Source organism: Mya arenaria, chromosome 9, assembly GCF_026914265.1.
Source record: "Mya arenaria isolate MELC-2E11 chromosome 9, ASM2691426v1".
In the NCBI taxonomy this organism is placed as follows: Eukaryota; Metazoa; Mollusca; class Bivalvia; order Myida; family Myidae; genus Mya; species Mya arenaria.
The window spans coordinates 20143972-20166891 of record NC_069130.1 but is presented as its reverse complement, the minus strand read 5'-3'; the positions used below and the strand labels follow the sequence as shown (position 1 = coordinate 20166891).

The window sequence follows — 22920 nt, the reverse complement described above, 5'->3', positions numbered from 1 at the left end:
AAGTTGCAATATCTATCACGCTTTTGACAAAGTTTTTCTTTTTTGAAATGAAAAATAAAATTAAAATTCCAGCACAGGTCACATGGCTGGAAACACTTGTCCCCCGTATGCAAAAAAGATTAGCCTAGTCTAAGACTAGCCCACATATTTATTATTGAGGGTATTCTTGGTAGCCTGTAACTTATCAAATTAACATGGATAAAAAACTGGCCTAAAGTACCTTGGAAATATACCAATAGACATAGAAGCAAACATACCTTTACTCAGAGTTTGAGCCAGGTTTTAAAATGGGTGCTGCAGTAATGTAAAAGGGAATTATGGGTATTAAACTGCACCTTTTGAGTATCTACTGTCTGCTTTGAAAAACTTATAGATTATAAATTTTACACAAAATGTTATTTATAAATGTGATTTGTTGCAGTAGTTTTAGGTCTAAACTCCCAGATATAAAACAAGGGAATCATCTGATTTATAAATATCTAAAACACTTAATTGTAAATAAGAAGAGTGCACATTTTGGTCTCCATTAGACTTTAGTGCTACCAAAAACCGACAAGGTGCCAAGCACCCTCCTATAACTCTTCAGCTAATACCCTATGTAGCTACTACAACCCTTACAGAGCGTTTGCATTGATTTCCATCATAAATTACTATGACAAAACAAAACTAGAAGCGCCGCAATGCGACGAAACCAGGTTTTGTTATGGGCAATCAGAAATTATAGCCAATTAATTTGTTGTATGAGCAAATCCAATCTGCAGCTTCATATAAGCTATATTCACACTAAGATTCATCACTATCCATCAATTCTAACTAAGTTGTTGGGCAGAAAAACATTTTTCTATTTTTAGGAACAGTGACCTTGACCCCACCTCCCAAGCTAGCTCTTCACATAAGCTACCTTCGCTCTAAGTTTCATCAATATCTATCAATGCTAACTAAAGTTATTGAACAGAAACCAATGTTTGACACCCGCCCACCCGCCCGCCCACCCAACGACAACCTCATTCTAAAAACCCGGTTTTCGTTGAAAACCTGGTTAAAAATTGCAAATGAATGCTAACACTCGTTAACGTAGGGGCAACCTGACAAATAATATTAAGGCCGAAGTTGTGGGCTTGCTACAGGTGTGGTTTTGTTACTTTTAATATGCATGTACATAGTTTTACATGAATATCTGCAATCTGCGTCATTGCCAAAGTTAAATTGTTTGCATGATGCCAAATTCCCAACACCAACCATACAGGGACAATCGGGATATTGTTAAAGCAATACATCTTAAATATCTCTAGAGCTCCAAGGGAAGTAAGTCTTACATAAATGTTGAAGATCCTGTTTCTAGTTACTCTGCCATGAGTGTGGGTTGGCAATAGGTTCACTGAATGTGTAATAAGAAATGACATGACTGTTATTCTCACACTGATGGCACAAGATATATACATACATATACATGGAAGTAAAGGAGAATATAACCAATACAGTTATCCCTTCCCGACAGCTTAATGGTAGACCGTTTGCATCGGGTGCGAAAGGACAGGGATTCAAACTCTGGCCATGTTAAACCAATATATTAAAATAAAGTACCAGTCGCTCCCTTGCCTTACACTCAAGGTACCAGTCGCTCCCTTGCCTTACACTCAAGGTACCAGTCGCTCCCTTGCCTCACACTCAAGGTACCAGTCGCTCCCTTGCCTCACACTCAAGGTACCAGTCGCTCCCTTGCCTTACACTCAAGGTACCAGTCGCTCCCTTGCCTTACACTCAAGGTACCAGTCGCTCCCTTGCCTTACACTCAAGGTACCAGTCGCTCCCTTACCTTACACTCAAGGTACCAGTCGCTCCCTTGCCTTACACTCAAGGTACCGGTCGCTCCCTTGCCCTACACTCAAGGTACCGGTCGCTCCCTTGCCTTACACTCAGGGTACCAGTCCCGGTCGCTCCCTTGCCTTACACTCAGGGTACCAGTCGCTCCCTTGCCTTACACTCAGGGTACCAGTACCGGTCGCTCCCTTGCCTTACACTCAGGGTACCAGTCGCTCCCTTGCCTTACACTCAGGGTACCAGTCGCTCCCTTGCCTTACACTCAAGGTACCAGTCGCTCCCTTGCCTTACACTCAAGGTACCAGTCGCTCCCTTGCCTTACACTCAAGGTACCAGTCGCTCCCTTGCCCTACACTCAAGGTACCAGTCGCTCCCTTGCCCTACACTCAAGGTACCAGTCGCTCCCTTGCCCTACACTCAGGGTACCAGTCGCTCCCTTGCCCTACACTCAAGGTACCAGTCGCTTCCTTGCCCTACACTCAGGGTACCAGTCGCTCCCTTGCCTTACACTCAAGGTACCAGTCGCTCCCTTGCCTTACACTCGAGGTACCAGTCGCTCCCTTGCCTTACACTCGAGGTACCAGTCGCTCCCTTGCCTCACACTCGAGGTACCAGTCGCTCCCTTGCCTTACACTCGAGGTACCAGTCGCTCCCTTGCCTTACCCTCGAGGTACCAGTCGCTCCCTTGCCTTACACTCAAGGTACCAGTCACTCCCTTGCCTTACACTCAAGGTACCAGTCGCTCCCTTGCCTTACACTCTTACATTAAAAGGGAAGTACTGGTAAAATGGTGTACTGAGAAGGGCTCCCATGTTTACACATGTAAACGGTGTAGTGTTATTTTTTTACCATAAATGTTGACAAATTTGCAGACTGAAACGGTCACGTGTTTAAAACAAGCATGAAAATATTCCCAGTATTCTATACGTGTAAAGTTTAGTTAGCAGTGGATTTGTCAGGTAAACGGCTGACTGCACTTCCTGCGTATTTTTGCGAACGTTCTATGGCTTGTTTTTATTTTTCTATCGTTTGAAGATTCACATTTTGTTACGCTGTATTAAGTGAATTTTACTTATAATTTTTGTACCAAAACAACCTAGGGAAGTTGTATGGATCCGCTGTATCAGTGCTTTACACCGAGCATGTTAAAGAACCAAGAGGTCTCATTGCATAGAGCAAGGGTATCGCATCCAGATCTCTTGATCTCACTCTGTTTCTTAGTATATTAGTATCTGGAATTTAACTGGGAATTACTGTCCTTTCTATCTCATGGCAGGTCCCAGCCATGATGAAGCCAATCAGACCTTGATTTATAATCGAAACAAACCAAAGAAACAAACCGAAGAAGTATGTTGCCAAATCTCTCATAAAGGTATCTAGCCCAAATATGCAAATTTAGGGTGACCCCATGTTAATTTGGTATCATTCGAAAGGATTTTGGATGTAGAAAAATAATATTTTAAGCATTAAGTTTTTTTACTGAAAATCAAATTTGTTTTTTGGGGCTTTCTAAATTGCAAAATATATATCATTTATTTCAAACATCAGTTGAAATGGAGAACAAATACATATAAGCAGTAATAACTTTACGTTTGGTGTGCTTTTGGTAATTTATTATACCAGTAATCAGCAAGTATGATACTTCAGTTGTATGAGGTCACCTGGCACCAAATCTGCACATTTAGGTTATCAGAGAACTGGCTAATTTGTGGGTCAGATTCCATAAGTTAAAAGTCAAGATGTTAAATCGGAGTGCCTGTCACTCAGCTAAATAAATTTATGAATCCTTATTTAAAGTCCCTATTGGGTTATATTCTTCGTAAACAGGGCATTTTTGTTTGTGGGTCTCATATTTGTCATGATTAAATGCTATTTATTCTTCTATTTTTATTCTTAGCTTTAGATAAATCAAGTATGCATCAAATGATAATACTCTATTCATTATTGTTACATTTTGCTGAGTGTATGTAAAATTTTATTAATATAATTAGTAATTTTATACAAACATTTGTGTGTGTGTTAGTAGTCTTTGTATCTACTTTTCCCAGTAAAGCCTCACATTTGCCTTTGTCTATATATATTGTCGTTGATGCTATAAATTTACACAATTTGTTCCATAATTGTTGTACTTTACTACATTCCCAATATAAATGTTCAATTGACTCTACATTCGAGTAACAGAATGTGCATAGACTGCAATTGACAAGTTTTAATTTAGGGAGTAATTTGATTTTGTGGGGATTACCGGGGTATTCTCATAAGAAATATATAATGAAAACTACGCAAGGTTGTATCTATTGTTGATTTGTATATATTGTCGTATATTTTGTTCCAATCTAATTTTTCATTTTTTATTTCCATGTGTTTGGTCCATTTCATTTCTGAGCAGTGAGGTTGGACGGATAGATGATTGGGTCAGTATTGAGTAAAGAAATTTGTTTGTTTGTACTGATTTTTAAACCTTTTTTTTTAGTGTTATGTTTTCTGGAAATAAATAAGACTAAAAAATGAAGGACTATTGCTTCCGAAGTGTCAGGTGTTTTTCAAATCAAAGGGTTTTACTATAAGTAGGCAGAGTAAATACACAAACAGAACATAAAGCATAGTAAAACAATGAAAAATGTGTGCAGTTTTTTTCAATATATTATTCATTTTTATTTTTCAAATTTATATTGGTGGGAATAAGGTGACAATAGCATCTGAAAACTTTCACAGTTGCAAAGCATAATTTTCACAGATCAAACTACAAACTATGTTTTGAGTAAAAAATCTAGGGATTTGTAGATTAAGGGTCAAGTTTGTATGAGTTGAATAAAACTGACTAAAATTAGTAGTTACTTAGAATGGAAATTAAGAAATTTGACACCTACCGTAATAACTGTTAAATAACACTTGGCAAACGCCGCCAAAAGCTTTGACTTGACCACTGTATGTATGTATGTATTTCTTTAGACCTTGAGGTCAATGATATCAGGTGAAAGTGCAAGCACTTATTTCCAAAGGGGTCCTTTGTTTTTGCTGAAGGGACAGCACGTGGAAGAGACAGTGGTGGGATACAAGGTAGTCCGGCTGCGATACCCTAACTTTTTCGAAGAGAACCCTTTGTTCTTTTATGTGTTAGGTGTAAAGCATCGATACACGGGGTACAACTTTCCTAGGTTAAACCAGTTCTGAGTACACCACTTTTCCAAGCACTACCCTTTAAATGCCGAGCACCAGGCAAGGGAGCTACTTGTACTGACTTTTAACGTCCTTCGGTATGACGCGGCCAGAGTTTGAAGGCGTACGCCTTAACCATTAGGCCACGAAGACAGTTCACATAAGGCCTAAAAAAAATACATTTGGTTCGGGATGCCCGACGCTACATACGGAATAGGCGCTGACCCTACCGTTTTTATAGTCAGTTTGAAAAAAAAAATGAAAAACTAAAAAAAAAAAAATATTTTTTTTCGTTTTTTTTTTAATTGCTATTCAATACGTAGTTTAAACCTTAAATGCTTATACAGAAGATAGCTTTGACACCATTCTCCAATGATGAAAATGATCTTCTTATATAATGCCTACTAAAAAAAAGATAAAAAAATAAAAAAAAGCCTACCTACCCTACCTATTTTTGAAAATGATGTAACCCTAACCAAACAATTTTTTTTTTTAGGCCTAAAGTTATAGAAACGGCGGCGTTTTGGGTTATGCTTAAATCACTGGAAATAATAAAAATTAGATTAAAAAGATAACGTCTGGGATAAGGAAAAATCGTTCAAAATCTGCAAAAAACGTGTGGTTGATAGTGTAGCTATATAGCCTTCCAGCAACGAAAAATGTATCTGCAAATTTCCAAACATCAAAAAAAAAATCCAATGACCAGTCATCGAAATTAGACTTGAGGATGAACAAGCCCGAATTCTTATATAATTGCTTGGCATAACAATTTTGAACAAGCCCTGCTATATAAAATTCAGAATTTGAGCAAGCCCGGAAGACATTTTACCAGTGCAGGGCTTGCGGGCTTGTGCTAATTTTGACCACTGAATGACTGCCACTTTTAATCATGAAGTCCCTTAACTAAATACAATATTGTCTTGTTTTACGTATTTACTGTTAATCATTACCGGTAATTTTATGTTTTTACTTTAATTTCCAACCAAAATTGGTATTACTATGAGTTAATGCCAGATGCTCATATTTGTTTTAGGGTGTCATACAATTTCTACCACAGTTGTGGGGCTCATCTTGCTGTTTATCGCAAAGCGGTATTGATAAACCAGCAAATATCACATGCATAATCTCTATATGTGATTAGTTTGAGTCATTGAAACACTTTGATTGTAGAGATTTCTATAAAAAAAATCAAAGCATTGTTTCTTAAAATAGAAAGACCTTTCCTATTGTGCACAACAGTATAAGATAATTTTATGATTTAAAAATTACCTGACACTGTAATATTTTGCAACAACAAATTGAACAAAAACTAGGTCAAGCTGATCATGTCCGACTTATGCGACACATAAAACAGAGCCTATTTCATAAGCTTAACTCTTTTGACAATCAGCTTGTAATAACATGACGTCAATAATCTTACCACAATAAAAAAGACTCGATTTATTCGTCAGAATTCGATGTTGTCGGAATGGAAACGCAATGGATAAAATCAGATGAAGTCCTAATGTTCGTGCTTGATTTATGCTTTCGATTAAGACGGAGCAGCCAACACCAAGTGACGCTGTATTAAAACTCTATGAAGCGGTTACTTCCCTCTATTCATCAAAACTCCGCTTAAATTTATATTGATGCTTTGTTTTAATTCTAATAATGGATAGAAATGAATTACCGAAAAATATCCACAATAAATTTCAAATGGTACGAAATAGCAGCACCAACAAGTTTCAGGGGTATGGACGAAATTGTAAGAGGCCGAATTGTGCGGGAACTAAATCGTTCCTTTGGTTTTTGAACGCACTTGCGATCAACCTCTGCGTTAGCTGTATTTGTTTTTGTCTAGACATAGTAGCACATTATCAAATTGTTAACCTTTAACAGTTCAAAATATATTATTAACGCACTTCTGAATATTAATTGGGCCAATAAATGTTATTTGTGTTAGCATAAGTACACCAATACAGTGCTTATATGTTTGGTCAAATTAGTCCCTGTGGTTTACATGGCCAAAAAAATGTGTCTTACCTGGGTGTAGGATTTTGTTGCTGGTTCCAGGTAATACATTGATTCTCTTCGCTAGCGGTAAGGGAACAAAGGGGCGGATTGTTTTACAAATTATTATAATAATGCGCGAAGGGGTAACAAAGAGCTTATAAATGGACGAATGATGTATAACATTAACATGTTCCAAGGCGGCTGCCCAAACATTTAGAAATAAAGATATATTGATGTATCTTGCTGTTGTCAGTATTGTATATGTATCTCACTATTGTCAGTATTGTATATGTATCTCGCTGTTGTCAGTATTGTATATGTATCTCACTATTGTCAGTATTGTATATGTACCTCACTATTGTCAGTATTGTATATTTACCACACTATTGTCAGTATTGTATATGTATCTCACTATTGTCAGTATTGTATATGTATCTCACTATTGTCAGTATTGTATATGTACCTCACTATTGTCAGTATTGTATATGTACCTCACTATTGTCAGTATTGTATATTTACCACACTTTTGTCAGTATTGTATATGTACCTCACTATTGTCAGTAGAGCATATGTACCTCACTATTGTCAGTATTGTATATGTATCTCACTATTGTCAATATTGTATATGTACCTCACTATCGTCAGTATTGTATATGTATCTCACTATTGTCAGTATTGTATATGTACCTCACTATCGTCAGTATTGTATATGTACCTCACTATTGTCAGTATTGTATATGTACCTCACTATTGTCAGTATTGTATATGTACCTCACTATCGTCAGTATTGTATATTTACCATACTATTGTCAGTATTGTATATGTACCTCACTATTGTCAGTATTGTATATGTACCTCACTATTGTCAGTATTGTATATGTACCTCACTATTGTCAGTATTGTATATGTACCTCACTATTGTCAGTATTGTATATGTACCTCACTATTGTCAGTATTGTATATTTACCACACTATTGTCAGTATTGTTTATGTACCTCACTATTGTCAGTATTGTATATGTACCTCACTATTGTCAGTATTGTATATGTACCTCACTATTGTCAGTATTGTATATGTACCTCACTATTGTCAGTATTGTATATTTACCACACTATTGTCAGTATTGTATATGTACCTCACTATTGTCAGTATTGTATATGTACCTCACTATTGTCAGTATTGTATATGTACCTCACTATTGTCAGTATTGTATATTTACCACACTATTGTCAGTATTGTATATGTACCTCACTATTGTCGGTATTGTATATGTACCTCACTATTGTCAGTATTGTATATGTACCTCACTATTGTCAATATTGTATATGTATCTCACTGTTGTCAACATTGTAAATGTATCTCGCTGATGTCAGCATTGTATATGTATCTCACTATTGTCAGTATTGTATATGTACCTCACTATTGTCAGTATTGTATATGTATCTCACTATTGTCAGTATTATATATGTACCTCACTATTGTCTGTATCGCATATGTACATCACTGTTGTCAGTATTGTATATGTATCTCACTGTTGTCAGTATTATATATGTACCTCACTATTGTCAGTATTGTATATGTATCTCACTATTGTCAACATTGCAAATGTATCTCGCTGCTGTCAGCATTGTATAATTTTATGTACCTCACTATTGTCAGTATTGTATATGTATCTCACTATTGTCAGTATTGTATATGTACCTCACTATTGTCAGTATTGTATATGTACCTCACTATTGTCAGTATTGTATATGTACCTCACTATTGTCAGTATTGTATATTTACCACACTATTGTCAGTATCGCATATGTACCTCACTATTGTCAGTATTGTATATGTATCTCACTATTGTCAGTATTATATATGTACCTCACTATTGTCAGTATTGTATATTTACCTCACTATTATCAGTATTGTATATGTACGTCACTATTGTCAGTATTGTATATGTATCTCACTGTTGTCTGTATTGATTATGTACCTCACTATTGTCAGTATTGTATATGTATCTCACTATTGTCAGTATTGTATATGTACCTCACTATTGTCAGTATTGTATATTTACCACACTGTTGTCAGTATTGTATATGTATCTCACTATTGTCAGTATTGTATATTTACCACACTGTTGTCAGTATTGTATATGTATCTCACTATTGTCAGTATTGTATATGTATCTCACTATTGTCAGTATTGTATATGTACCTCACTATTGTCAGTATTGTATATGTACCTCACTATTGTCAGTATTGTATATGTACCTCACTATTGTCAGTATTGTATATGTATCTCACTATTGTCAGTATTGTATATGTATCTCACTATTGTCAGTATTGTATATGTACCTCACTATTGTCAGTATTGTATATCTACCTCACTATTGTCAGTATTGTATATGTACCTCACTATTGTCAGTATTATATATGTATCTCACTATTGTCAATATTGTATATGTATCTCACTATTGTCAGTATTGTATATGTACCTCACTATTGTCAGTATTGTATATGTATCTCGCTGTTGTCAGTATTGTATATGTATCTCACTGTTGTCTGTATTGTATATGTACCTCACTATTGTCAGTATTGTATATGTATCTCACTGTTGTCTGTATTGTATATGTATCTCACTGTTGTCTGTATTGTATATGTATCTCACTATTGTCAGTATTGTATATGTATCTCACTATTGTCAGTATTGTATATGTATCTCGCTGTTGTCAGTATTGTATATGTATCTCACTGTTGTCTGTATTGTATATGTACCTCACTATTGTCAGTATTGTATATATATCTCACTATTGTCAGTATTGTATATGTATCTCACTATTGTCAGTATTGTATATGTATCTCGCTGTTGTCAGTATTGTATATGTATCTCACTGTTGTCTGTATTGTATATGTACCTCACTATTGTCAGTATTGTATATGTATCTCACTATTGTCAGTATTGTATATGTACCTCACTATTGTCAGTATTGTATATGTATCTCACTATTGTCAGTATTGTATATGTACCTCACTATTGTCAGTATTGTATATGTACCTCACTATTGTCAGTATTGTATATGTACCTCACTATTGTCAGTATTGTATATGTATCTCACTGTTGTCTGTATTGATTATGTACCTCACTATTGTCAGTATTGTATATGTATCTCACTATTGTCAGTATTGTATATGTACCTCACTATTGTCAGTATTGTATATTTACCACACTATTGTCAGTATTGTATATGTATCACACTATTGTCAGTATTGTATATGTACCTCACTATTGTCAGTATTGTATATGTACCTCACTATTGTCAGTATTGTATATTTACCACACTATTGTCAGTATTGTATATGTACCTCACTATTGTCAGTATTGTATATGTACCTCACTATTGTCAGTATTGTATATGTATCTCACTATTGTCAGTATTGTATATGTACCTCACTATTGTCAGTATTGTATATGTATCTCACTATTGTCAGTATTGTATATGTACCTCACTATCGTCAGTATTGTATATGTACCTCACTATTGTCAGTATTGTATATGTACCTCACTATTGTCAGTATTGTATATGTACATCACTATCGTCAGTATTGTATATGTACCACACTATTGTCAGTATTGTATATGTACCTCACTATTGTCAGTATTGTATATGTACCTCACTATTGTCAGTATTGTATATGTACCTCACTATTGTCAGTATTGTATATGTACCTCACTATTGTCAGTATTGTATATGTACCTCACTATTGCCAGTATTGTATATTTACCACAGTATTGTCAGTATTGTTTATGTACCTCACTATTGTCAGTATTGTATATGTACCTCACTATTGTCAGTATTGTATATGTACCTCACTATTGTCAGTATTGTATATGTACCTCACTATTGTCAGTATTGTATATTTACCACACTATTGTCAGTATTGTATATGTACCTCACTATTGTCAGTATTGTATATGTACCTCACTATTGTCAGTATTGTATATGTATCTCACTATTGTCAGTATTGTATATGTACCTCACTATTGTCAGTATTGTATATGTATCTCACTATTGTCAGTATTGTATATGTATCTCACTGTTGTCAACATTGTAAATGTATCTCGCTGATGTCAGCATTGTATATGTATCTCACTATTGTCAGTATTATATATGTACCTCACTATTGTCAGTATTGTATATGTATCTCACTATTGTCAGTATTATTTATGTACCTCACTATTGTCAGTATTGTATATTTACCACACTATTGTCAGTATTGTATATGTACCTCACTATTGTCAGTATTGTATATGTACCTCACTATTGTCAGTATTGTATATGTACCTCACTATTGTCAGTATTGTATATTTACCACACTATTGTCAGTATTGTATATGTACCTCACTATTGTCAGTATTGTATATGTACCTCACTATTGTCAGTATTGTATATGTACCTCACTATTGTCAATATTGTATATGTATCTCACTGTTGTCAACATTGTAAATGTATCTCGCTGATGTCAGCATTGTATATGTATCTCACTATTGTCAGTATTATATATGTACCTCACTATTGTCAGTATTGTATATGTATCTCACTATTGTCAGTATTATATATGTACCTCACTATTGTCTGTATCGCATATGTACATCACTGTTGTCAGTATTGTATATGTATCTCACTGTTGTCAGTATTATATATGTACCTCACTATTGTCAGTATTGTATATGTATCTCACTATTGTCAACATTGCAAATGTATCTCGCTGCTGTCAGCATTGTATAATTTTATGTACCTCACTATTGTCAGTATTGTATATGTATCTCACTATTGTCAGTATTGTATATGTACCTCACTATTGTCAGTATTGTATATGTACCTCACTATTGTCAGTATTGTATATGTACCTCACTATTGTCAGTATTGTATATTTACCACACTATTGTCAGTATCGCATATGTACCTCACTATTGTCAGTATTGTATATGTATCTCACTATTGTCAGTATTATATATGTACCTCACTATTGTCAGTATTGTATATTTACCTCACTATTGTCAGTATTGTATATGTACGTCACTATTGTCAGTATTGTATATGTATCTCACTGTTGTCTGTATTGATTATGTACCTCACTATTGTCAGTATTGTATATGTATCTCACTATTGTCAGTATTGCATATGTACCTCACTATTGTCAGTATTGTATATTTACCACACTGTTGTCAGTATTGTATATGTATCTCACTATTGTCAGTATTGTATATTTACCACACTGTTGTCAGTATTGTATATGTATCTCACTATTGTCAGTATTGTATATGTATCTCACTATTGTCAGTATTGTATATGTACCTCACTATTGTCAGTATTGTATATGTACCTCACTATTGTCAGTATTGTATATGTACCTCACTATTGTCAGTATTGTATATGTATCTCACTATTGTCAGTATTGTATATGTATCTCACTATTGTCAGTATTGTATATGTACCTCACTATTGTCAGTATTGTATATGTACCTCACTATTGTCAGTATTGTATATGTACCTCACTATTGTCAGTATTATATATGTATCTCACTATTGTCAATATTGTATATGTATCTCACTATTGTCAGTATTGTATATGTATCTCACTATTGTCAGTATTGTATATGTATCTCGCTGTTGTCAGTATTGTATATGTATCTCACTGTTGTCAGTATTGTATATGTACCTCACTATTGTCAGTATTGTATATGTATCTCGCTGTTGTCTGTATTGTATATGTATCTCACTGTTGTCAGTATTGTATATGTATCTCACTATTGTCAGTATTGTATATGTATCTCACTATTGTCAGTATTGTATATGTATCTCGCTGTTGTCAGTATTGTATATGTATCTCACTGTTGTCTGTATTGTATATGTACCTCACTATTGTCAGTATTGTATATGTATCTCACTATTGTCAATATTATATATGTATCTCACTATTGTCAGTATTGTATATGTATCTCGCTGTTGTCAGTATTGTATATGTATCTCACTGTTGTCTGTATTGTATATGTACCTCACTATTGTCAGTATTGTATATGTATCTCACTATTGTCAGTATTGTATATGTACCTCACTATTGTCAGTATTGTATATGTATCTCACTATTGTCAGTATTGTATATGTACCTCACTATTGTCAGTATTGTATATGTACCTCACTATTGTCAGTATTGTATATGTACCTCACTATTGTCAGTATTGTATATGTATCTCACTGTTGTCTGTATTGATTATGTACCTCACTATTGTCAGTATTGTATATGTATCTCACTATTGTCAGTATTGTATATGTACCTCACTATTGTCAGTATTGTATATTTACCACACTATTGTCAGTATTGTATATGTATCTCACTATTGTCAGTATTGTATATGTACCTCACTATTGTCAGTATTGTATATGTACCTCACTATTGTCAGTATTGTATATTTACCACACTATTGTCAGTATTGTATATGTACCTCACTATTGTCAGTATTGTATATGTACCTCACTATTGTCAGTATTGTATATGTACCTCACTATTGTCAGTATTGTATATGTACCTCACTATTGTCAGTATTGTATATGTATCTCACTATTGTCAGTATTGTATATGTACCTCACTATCGTCAGTATTGTATATGTACCTCACTATTGTCAGTATTGTATATGTACCTCACTATTGTCAGTATTGTATATGTACATCACTATCGTCAGTATTGTATATTTACCACACTATTGTCAGTATTGTATATGTACCTCACTATTGTCAGTATTGTATATGTACCTCACTATTGTCAGTATTGTATATGTACCTCACTATTGTCAGTATTGTATATGTACCTCACTATTGTCAGTATTGTATATGTACCTCACTATTGTCAGTATTGTATATTTACCACAGTATTGTCAGTATTGTTTATGTACCTCACTATTGTCAGTATTGTATATGTACCTCACTATTGTCAGTATTGTATATGTACCTCACTATTGTCAGTATTGTATATGTACCTCACTATTGTCAGTATTGTATATTTACCACACTATTGTCAGTATTGTATATGTACCTCACTATTGTCAGTATTGTATATGTACCTCACTATTGTCAGTATTGTATATGTATCTCACTATTGTCAGTATTGTATATGTACCTCACTATTGTCAGTATTGTATATGTATCTCACTATTGTCAATATTGTATATGTATCTCACTGTTGTCAACATTGTAAATGTATCTCGCTGATGTCAGCATTGTATATGTATCTCACTATTGTCAGTATTATATATGTACCTCACTATTGTCAGTATTGTATATGTATCTCACTATTGTCAGTATTATTTATGTACCTCACTATTGTCTGTATCGCATATGTACATCACTGTTGTCAGTATTGTATATGTATCTCACTGTTGTCAGTATTATATATGTACCTCACTATTGTCAGTATTGTATATGTATCTCACTGTTGTCAACATTGTAAATGTATCTCGCTGCTGTCAGCATTGTATAATTTTATGTATCTCGCTGTTGTCAGTATTTTATACGTATCTCACTGTTGTCAGTATTGCATTGTGACGTTGTTAGTGTCTGACAGAGCGTTTGTTAGACCTATTACAGTGTGCCTCTTTTCAGGGGCTCAATATAAGTCAAATAAACAAAAAATGCATTGCACAATCAATGAACAATATCCAAAGAAATGACAAGTTGCTACCGATGATTTTTTGTGGCGGATCCGTGTTCTAGTGGTTACACATTGACTGTCAATCCAGGGTTCGCAGGTTAGATTCCCGACCGCACCACTAAGAAGAATAGTAATCGTCTTCTGGGGATAAATCCTGTCTGTGCACTATGCACTTAAAACCTCAAATGACTAACAATCTTATCAGGGCACTCGCCTTAGTGCGGGTATAAATAAGCTTGACCACCTCATGTTTTACTTAATCGATGGCCATAACTAGTTGCTGATGTGAAACATAGCTTTGTAATATTGTAAGGTCAGTCCGCGCGCCGTCAGTGTCTTAATGACTTTTTGATGGATTGCTTGTAAATTACGTTTTGAATTGAAGTTATTTTCTTGCTGCGTAAAAATTAACCAGCATTCAAAAAGCTTCTTAGTCAATATTTTCAACTGAGTGAAATGATTTATTTTTTAACAACAACTTTTTTTAAAAAGCCTCTTTTTCATCATTTTTATTCATTTGCATTTATTATTTGGACCGTTTTGTATTTTCATTTTTAAAAATATTGATCTCTTCAAATTTAACTTAGATAAAGGACAGTTTTTTTCTCGTATTGGAACATTTTCACAATACCGGCCAAGAGTGAACAATAGACTGTCTAATGACAAAATATCTTCAGTTTTGTGTCAATAAAGTCGGCGATGCTCATATTGTAGTTTTCACATTCCCCGGTGATGTTGACGTTCTGTCGACCCTCCCACTGTAGCATCCACGACATCAAGCACCCGCACTGAATCTGATTTCTCGCCAAGTCAAGAGACTGAAGATGCGGCAGTGTTGTTATGCTGCGAGGAATCGAGACAAGATTATTCGAATCAAGTCCGAGGTGCCGAATCTTGTTATTCGATGGAAATTGAATGTTGTTAATATTGCTCGAGGATGCGTCTTTCAGGTCGTAGATTCGCAGCGAGGTCAGGTGCGGAAAAGATGAGAAGATGTTCATTGGTAGTTCGTACAGGTCAGTGCCAGCTAACGTCAGTGAGTGAAGACCTTCATAATGATGACCACCTGTTGCGCAATGGGGAACCATCGTGGCAAAGTCGACAACGTTGGTTGTGTTGAATTCCAGAGAGCGGAGTTGATTGATTCTGCAAATGACGTGCGGAATGGCTTCAAGATTTGTTTCGGCGAAGGTCAGTTTTACTAGCGGCATGTGTATAAATGCATGGTCCGGCAAAGTGGACAGTGACAATGGACCTACTTGCAATGTTGTCACATGTCGTAGTTCTTGTATTGACGTTGGCCAATTCTCTCCGACAATTCCAAACGAGAATTCTTGAAGAGTCCTTCCCAGGCTGTGCATGATATGACCGTCTAGCGTTTTTAGAGGGTTATAACTGAGTAATAACGTCTTAAGATAAACAAGACCCTGATGATCGCCCAGTCCCGCTGGCAAGTGTGTGAAGTTATTGTACTCCAAATTTATGTAATAAATTCGGTCACTTATTCCAGCGAATGCGTTACTTTCGATGTCTGCCAAACTATTGTTTACAAGCGTTAAAGCTATTTCGTGTTGTCGTATATGTCCTAATGGAGTGAATGCGTTAGCATCTATCTTTGTTAAGTCCGGATTGTGGCTTATATAAACTTCCATGTGGTGGTAATCTCGATCTGTCTCATTGAAGTCGGGGATATCTGTTAGTTGGCCATAATTGCAGTAGATTGTCAGGAGATTTGGGCAGCGACATGGCAGTGAGGCGGGGCACGAGTAACTGTCGATGATGAATGCCGATGTTTGGGAGACAAGTGTGGCGAAGAGAACAACACAGGAAACCGATAACAGCGGCTGTAACATTGAAATAAAATACTGTTCCGAGGATTGAACAACCAACATGTAAACGTATAGTGATAGTCGAGTAGTTAGCCTTTCAGAGTCTGTTTAATTGAGTCCTTGGTTCGATTCCCACATGCAGAGTTGTTTTTGATCAGAATTTACCACCACCTATGATAGGGTAATGAGAAATATATCTAGTTGTTTTTAGAACTATACAATTATATTTTATCGCAACGAAAAGCTCGTCTGAACTAATTGCGTTATTTGTTCGTCATTGGAAGGTTAAACAAATCTTACATTTCACGTTTCATTTTTTAAAAGTCTTAGATCCCGTTCTTATAACCTGCTCTACTTAAGCAAGCCAACACTTATACTAATTAGCTTAGTACAAGAGGATTTGGCCCAACTGTACAAACAACCACAAGAACATTATATTTATCTATTTAAGTATACAACCACATATGTTTTACTATTTGAGTATATAATCACTTTAACATTTCAAGAATTTGTTTGCTTACCATCGTAAATGATGCCATCCACTTAACTTCGTCTGGAGATTTTGGACAGTGTCCCAAACCTAACGACAGAGTCCGTAGAATTTCCAATAAACATACCAAAGTTATTTAAAACTATATGGATCAAAGAGTACAACAATGGATACGGTAATAGTTAGCTTTATTACTTACTTTAACACACATATAATATGTCCGGGGAGATAATACATATGTATAAATATAATTATTCTGAAAATTTGCGATTGTTTTGTATATTACACACATTTGTAAATTGTACAAAATAAATCAATTTTAAACAACCCTAAAGTAATAACGCAAGCTATATGCAATGAACGAATAATTTCGTGTTTTTTGTAGGCTAGATCTTATGTTGTTTGTATATCATAGACACCGACTTTCTTCTCTAATCGACAATAATGAATACTTAAGAATTTGTGCGTCTGTAGTTGTAGGTGTTTACATTTTGAAGAAAGAATACGGTATAAAAATTTAGTGATAAGAAACAACGACCTGTCCTCATGCCTGGTTTTATCCAGTCTGTTATGCATATATTATGTTCATTTTGCTTTAAATTTCGTACATGCTGCGATTCCAATAAAGAATTAGTTAAATGTAAAAGCAAAACGGAAGTTGTGGTTCCCAGTAGAACACGTGAATAAACCTTACAAGTACTAAAATAGCACGGCTGAAGAACAGTCGACACTAATTATAATATAACAAGTAAACTAACGATGACAAGCCCAGGACACATATTATCTAGTGTACGGAACCAAAGTTTTTAACTTCTTAATGTTTTAAATTAGCTTAGATGATGTGCTATTCAACGAGATATTTGTGCAAACGATAGGGAAATATTTCATACATAACAAATACAGCAATTTTCACTACCAATGCTCCTCATTCAGTTGCAGGTCTATGGCAGCTTTTGTGATCTTGAGTCTTGAAACGCAAACTCAGACTGAAGAGGTTATTCAAAATCAGTACATACACATGTATCACAGATATAGATTTTGGGTGATAAACCTTTAACTACTTTCTAAATAATTCATTTATGGAAACTATTAATTACTGATAGCAGGATTGTAACTAAGTGTTTAATAACTGAAAACGCAAAAATATTAAATGATTGGTGAATGCTAAAAGATTTTCTGTGATCTACTATTGTCTCATAATGTAGAAATATCGTGTTTTCTGCACCTTTCTTTGAAATTAAATTCGGTATCCTTAATAAGAACCATTGTTTTCGACAGTTATTCATCGGTTTTGGTATATAAAACCAAGTATATCAATCGTGGTAAAAAAAAATGGGAGTAAGGGTACATCTTTAACCAGTTCAAATGTCAAAGCAAAACAAACATCAAACGAAAGGATGCTCAGCGTCTCAAGAAAAAACCCATTACAAATTAGTTGAAATTACAAAATGTTATTAATTTATTGCTGTAAAAACCGCTTTGATATTATCAGTTATATTCAGCCTAATGGTAGCTTAAAGACAATGAAGTCATCTCATGGTTATATTGATGTGTATATGCGGAACACCACCAACTCAAGTGATAGCAATCTGGTAGCCTATCGGACGTAAGACTGAGAGTCGACAGATTTTCGAGTTCGGTGTCCAAAATATCGGTCTGTTATACAGTGCTTCCATTAAAAGAAGTTTGGAAGTATAACACTCACTTAAATGAGTTGGAACGTCCTTTAAAGACTAAAGGTTAAGGGAAAATAAGGATTGAGTTACACTACATTGATTGAATACACCTTTTTGGTGTTCGCATATATTTGTGGGCCAATCACAATCGAGGATTAAACCTACTTACTGCAGCTACATATTATGTAGAGCAAATTTGACCGTGAATATAAACACTTATTTTCGTAGAGAGTATTTTGTCGATCTACATGATTTGCTAAAGTAGTCTATTTTTCACAGAATGCTTGCCTCTGCGCCTGAGCGAAGTTACTATGATTGCCAGTTGTGTATGTACCATTGTAAATATTTGTAAATATTGTTTGTCCTCATGGACCGTATGGCTTATTGAATGTGAAATAAATCTTCTTCCAGTTAATGGTACGTTTTCTGGAGGCAGTTGAAGCTTACGTCATGAACCTAAATTTGAAAACAGATGTGTATTCAGCTATCAAATCGTATTGACATTTATTCAGTGCACAGAAATATTAATGTGACAATAGTCAAATTCAAATCTCCTTTACCTTTCTTCCTTTAAAATGCTCTTTATAATATACAACCAATCAAACAAATTCAGTTCCCAAATGTGCAATATTTTATTGTTCATTATGCATAAACAACTTAATGAGGTCATCCCAGTAAAGTTCTGTACTATTCAAGCATACCTAGGTTATTCTAATAATCTAAGTATCAACAATTTGTTCATTTTAAAAAGAAAAGTATTATAAACATTTATGTTTCGGTGCGTTTCCATTTTTGTACAAACATCAATCAATTCGTTTTGCTTTTATAACATATTGATAAAGTCGCGACAATTTACCATTGCTCGACACTTATTTAATTAAAACTAACGCCTGGGCGGTTTTACTTTCGTGCCAAAATACCACGTGGATACACAAAGGGCGAAGACCAAATAAGTTAGAGCTCATTTTGGCGATCAACAGGAAATGGTGCGAGCGCTCGCTCCATTTCCTGTTGATCGCTAAACTGAACTTTGACATATACGAGGTGGTTTCATGTCCAAGTTGCAAAAGATTCCATGTTTAATCATCATAGTTGTACAATTAAGGGGAATGCTTGTAGTGTTTGAGTCATTCTAACTTCCATGTTTTCAAGGAAATCTTCCAAAACTTGCCAAGGAAGCTCCTATTTCCAATTTAACATTCTTAACAGAAGATCTGTGTGAGTTAAATTTCATACTACTTCTAGCATATGGCAATATCTGTTTAGCTATCGCAGATCTCCAAAAACGACTGCCGCTGTCAGCAATTGGTCTTAACGTATCAAACACTTAAAGACGCGTACCCTTTTTCCAGACACAAACAATCTGCGAAACTGCGTTGAAACTGTTGACATGTAGGAATGAATTTGCGTATGTTGCGGTCACAAACGGCGCGCTGACTTAAAACGCTTAGAAATGCATTGAGACGTACAGCGCATCGATGTTGGAGCGGCACAAAGTGACCCCCTTTGCGTCCAAAACAATAATTACATAGATCATTCATTTTGAGTATGTTGTGTGAGACAAGCACTGGTAGCGTTGTGATTATCAAAAATTGGGATGGTCGTAAGATTTTGGGATACACACGTAACAATTCCGTAGCAGTTGCATTCGTATGCAAATGCCTCTCATTATCAATGGTGGGATAAGTATGAGACTGAATATTTGTAACCCGTTCTAATCCCTAGGGATTTCCTACAGTTTATTCTAAAAGTGCTAAGCTGGTATACCCGGTATCTTATCCGAGACACGTATGCATGTGGGGTTTCTTAGTTGGTATGTCAGTGTTGTTTTGAATGTGGTCTTATTGTGTCGTCTTGCATGTTGTGTGTCGCTTGTTAGTTAGTTGGTTAGTGTAATTATGATTTTAGTAAATGTTGACTGTGAGGTTGAGTACCATCTAAAGGAAACTCCACTCTCGTTACGTCAACAGTTCCACGTCGGTGACCCCAATATATATTGATGACCAACATGTTGATATCTTATAAACTGTGAGTTTAAATGTGTGTTTCTCGTTGATAGTATGTTACCCATTATTAAATTAATCCTAAACGTGATGGATACACTGATCTGAACACAGAATATTTACGAAACAATATCACAAAACGACATCCAGTTCTAATTTAATTTTGTAAAAAAATCCAACACCCGAAATATATTATAGTTTAAACTGGTGATTAAAAAGATATGCTACGAGAAAACTAGGTTTTCTGCATTTCCTCCCACATTCTGATGAGTAATGTTTGTAAAGTAATCATAGCATTGTAATCCCCATATTAATTTTGATATCAAGATATTTGGCTACATCCGTTCATTTTAATTAATAGTGTGCTTCTGCCAAATGCTGTTTTAATAAAGTTATGAAATAGAAAAAGAGTTATGTACACAATGGCAGCTTTGTGTCGATGTAGTCCGGGATTCGAATGCCGTCAATATTAGAGCAGTCCGCTCCAAGTATAACCCATGGACGGTCATGCCAGCCTTTCATATAGTCCATAGTTTCACAGGAACATACCATGTTTGGCAAAGATACGACATTCATGCCTGTCAAATTTAAGAGGCTCGTGGGAATTCTAGTGAGATGGCTGTCTTTGCTGTAGGGTAAGTAGACGGTAGACAAGTGAGTATTGTTTTCAAAAACACGGTCATCAACGAAAGCCAGAGGATTGGAGTCAAGACGCAAACTCGCTAGATCATGAAATTGTTCCAAATCGTATTTCTCGATGCGTCTTATCTTGTTGCCGATGGAAAGACTTTGTAGCTTTGGCCAGTGTCCCAGTATTGATGTTGGAACTCTATCAAAGGTTCCAGACACAGTCAGGTCCACTATCGGGGAATAATAAAGGGCGGATGGGTCCCAAGCGTTTGTTAGATTACCATCAGATATTTCTAGAGTTTTGACGGTCAAGACCTGGCATCCCTGTAATGTCGTATCCCCGACATTTGGACATCCGATGATTTTCAGTGATTCTAATTCCAGATTACATAGGACTTCAGATATATCCTCAAACTGAGAGTGTTTGATAGTTAAATATTTTAAAAACCACGACCTACGCGCCTGAAAAAATCCTGGTTCAAAGCGTCTGTTAGTCATTCCGTCAAGTGTGAGCCAATGCACGTTGGTGCGTTCCAGTGACATGACCTTTTTCAAAAGTTCATAGGAACTAACGGTGAATGAGTGCATGTTGTTATTGTGTGTAAATATTGAGGCAACTACGGAATCAGAAATAGTTTGAATCGGATTATTACTCAAATCCAGACTGATAATATTGTTCAGTCTTGTCAAATCAAGAGGAACGCTGGTAATATTATTGAACGACAAATCAATTCCTATTCCACTAAGCAATTCCACACCCAAAAAAGCACCGTTATTGACATGTGATATTTTGTTCGAAGACAACTGAATATACAAAACAGGCATTTGCAATGCACTCAAATTTTTGAATGCTCCAAAGCGTATTGAAGTTATGCGGTTTTCATTAAGGTTCAACCACGTATGTTGATGAGTGTAGTCTTTCACGAGCAGGAACGCGGGTAGCTCAAAGGTAGGAATAGATGTAAGGTTTTTTCCCGCGCACTCAAAGTTTGCGGAGCAGTCGCATACTCCAAAGCAAAGGCTGTTACTTAGGTAAAAACACCCCGACAGCGATATACTGCACACCAGCACCAACAGGGTCAGCATCTGCAAAAACACAACGGAATAGAGTTCAAGTTCGATCTTTTTTTTGCTGGAATATCACTTTCAATAGAATACTCAGATACTATGAATCATAACTTGTACAAAATGTACACTCACACCGAGCTTCTTTGCAATAGTTCTTAATTATGTAGTTTAAACTCACATTTACAAACACGCACACACACGAATACATAAAAAGTGATATACTTTTTTTGTTAATAATATTACTTTATTTATATGAGGAAAATATTACATATTACATATATCAATATTACCAATAAACTATAGATTAATATCAATTTCAACTTATCATTCGTAATGAAAGGTATACAATGATAGTAATTAATATATTTAGGAACACACATCAAACCTTACCTCGTGGCAGACGTTGTTCACTCAATTTTCGTCTTTGAAAATATGAATACCAAATACAAGAGAAAGATAAGGTAATTGAGGACACATAAATGGAAACATGACACTTACAAGTTTTCGTCTGATTTGCTTAGCCTCCCTTTGTTAATAAATCATGTGGAATACTT

The 22920-nt window shown here is 35.3% G+C and overlaps 1 protein-coding gene across 1 annotated transcript; it reads right to left on the bottom strand.

Moving 5' to 3' along the window:
• Positions 1–15172: 15172 nt before the first annotated feature.
• Positions 15173–17066, bottom strand: LOC128203495 (uncharacterized). Its single transcript, XM_052904930.1, has 2 exons — positions 17021–17066; positions 15173–16514 (listed from the first exon to the last, which is right to left on the bottom strand). The coding sequence occupies exons 1-2, from the start codon at positions 17036–17038 to the stop codon at positions 15327–15329; spliced, it is 1206 nt and encodes a 401-aa protein (XP_052760890.1). The 5' UTR covers positions 17039–17066; the 3' UTR covers positions 15173–15326.
• Between the last annotated feature and the right edge of the window lie 5854 nt (positions 17067–22920).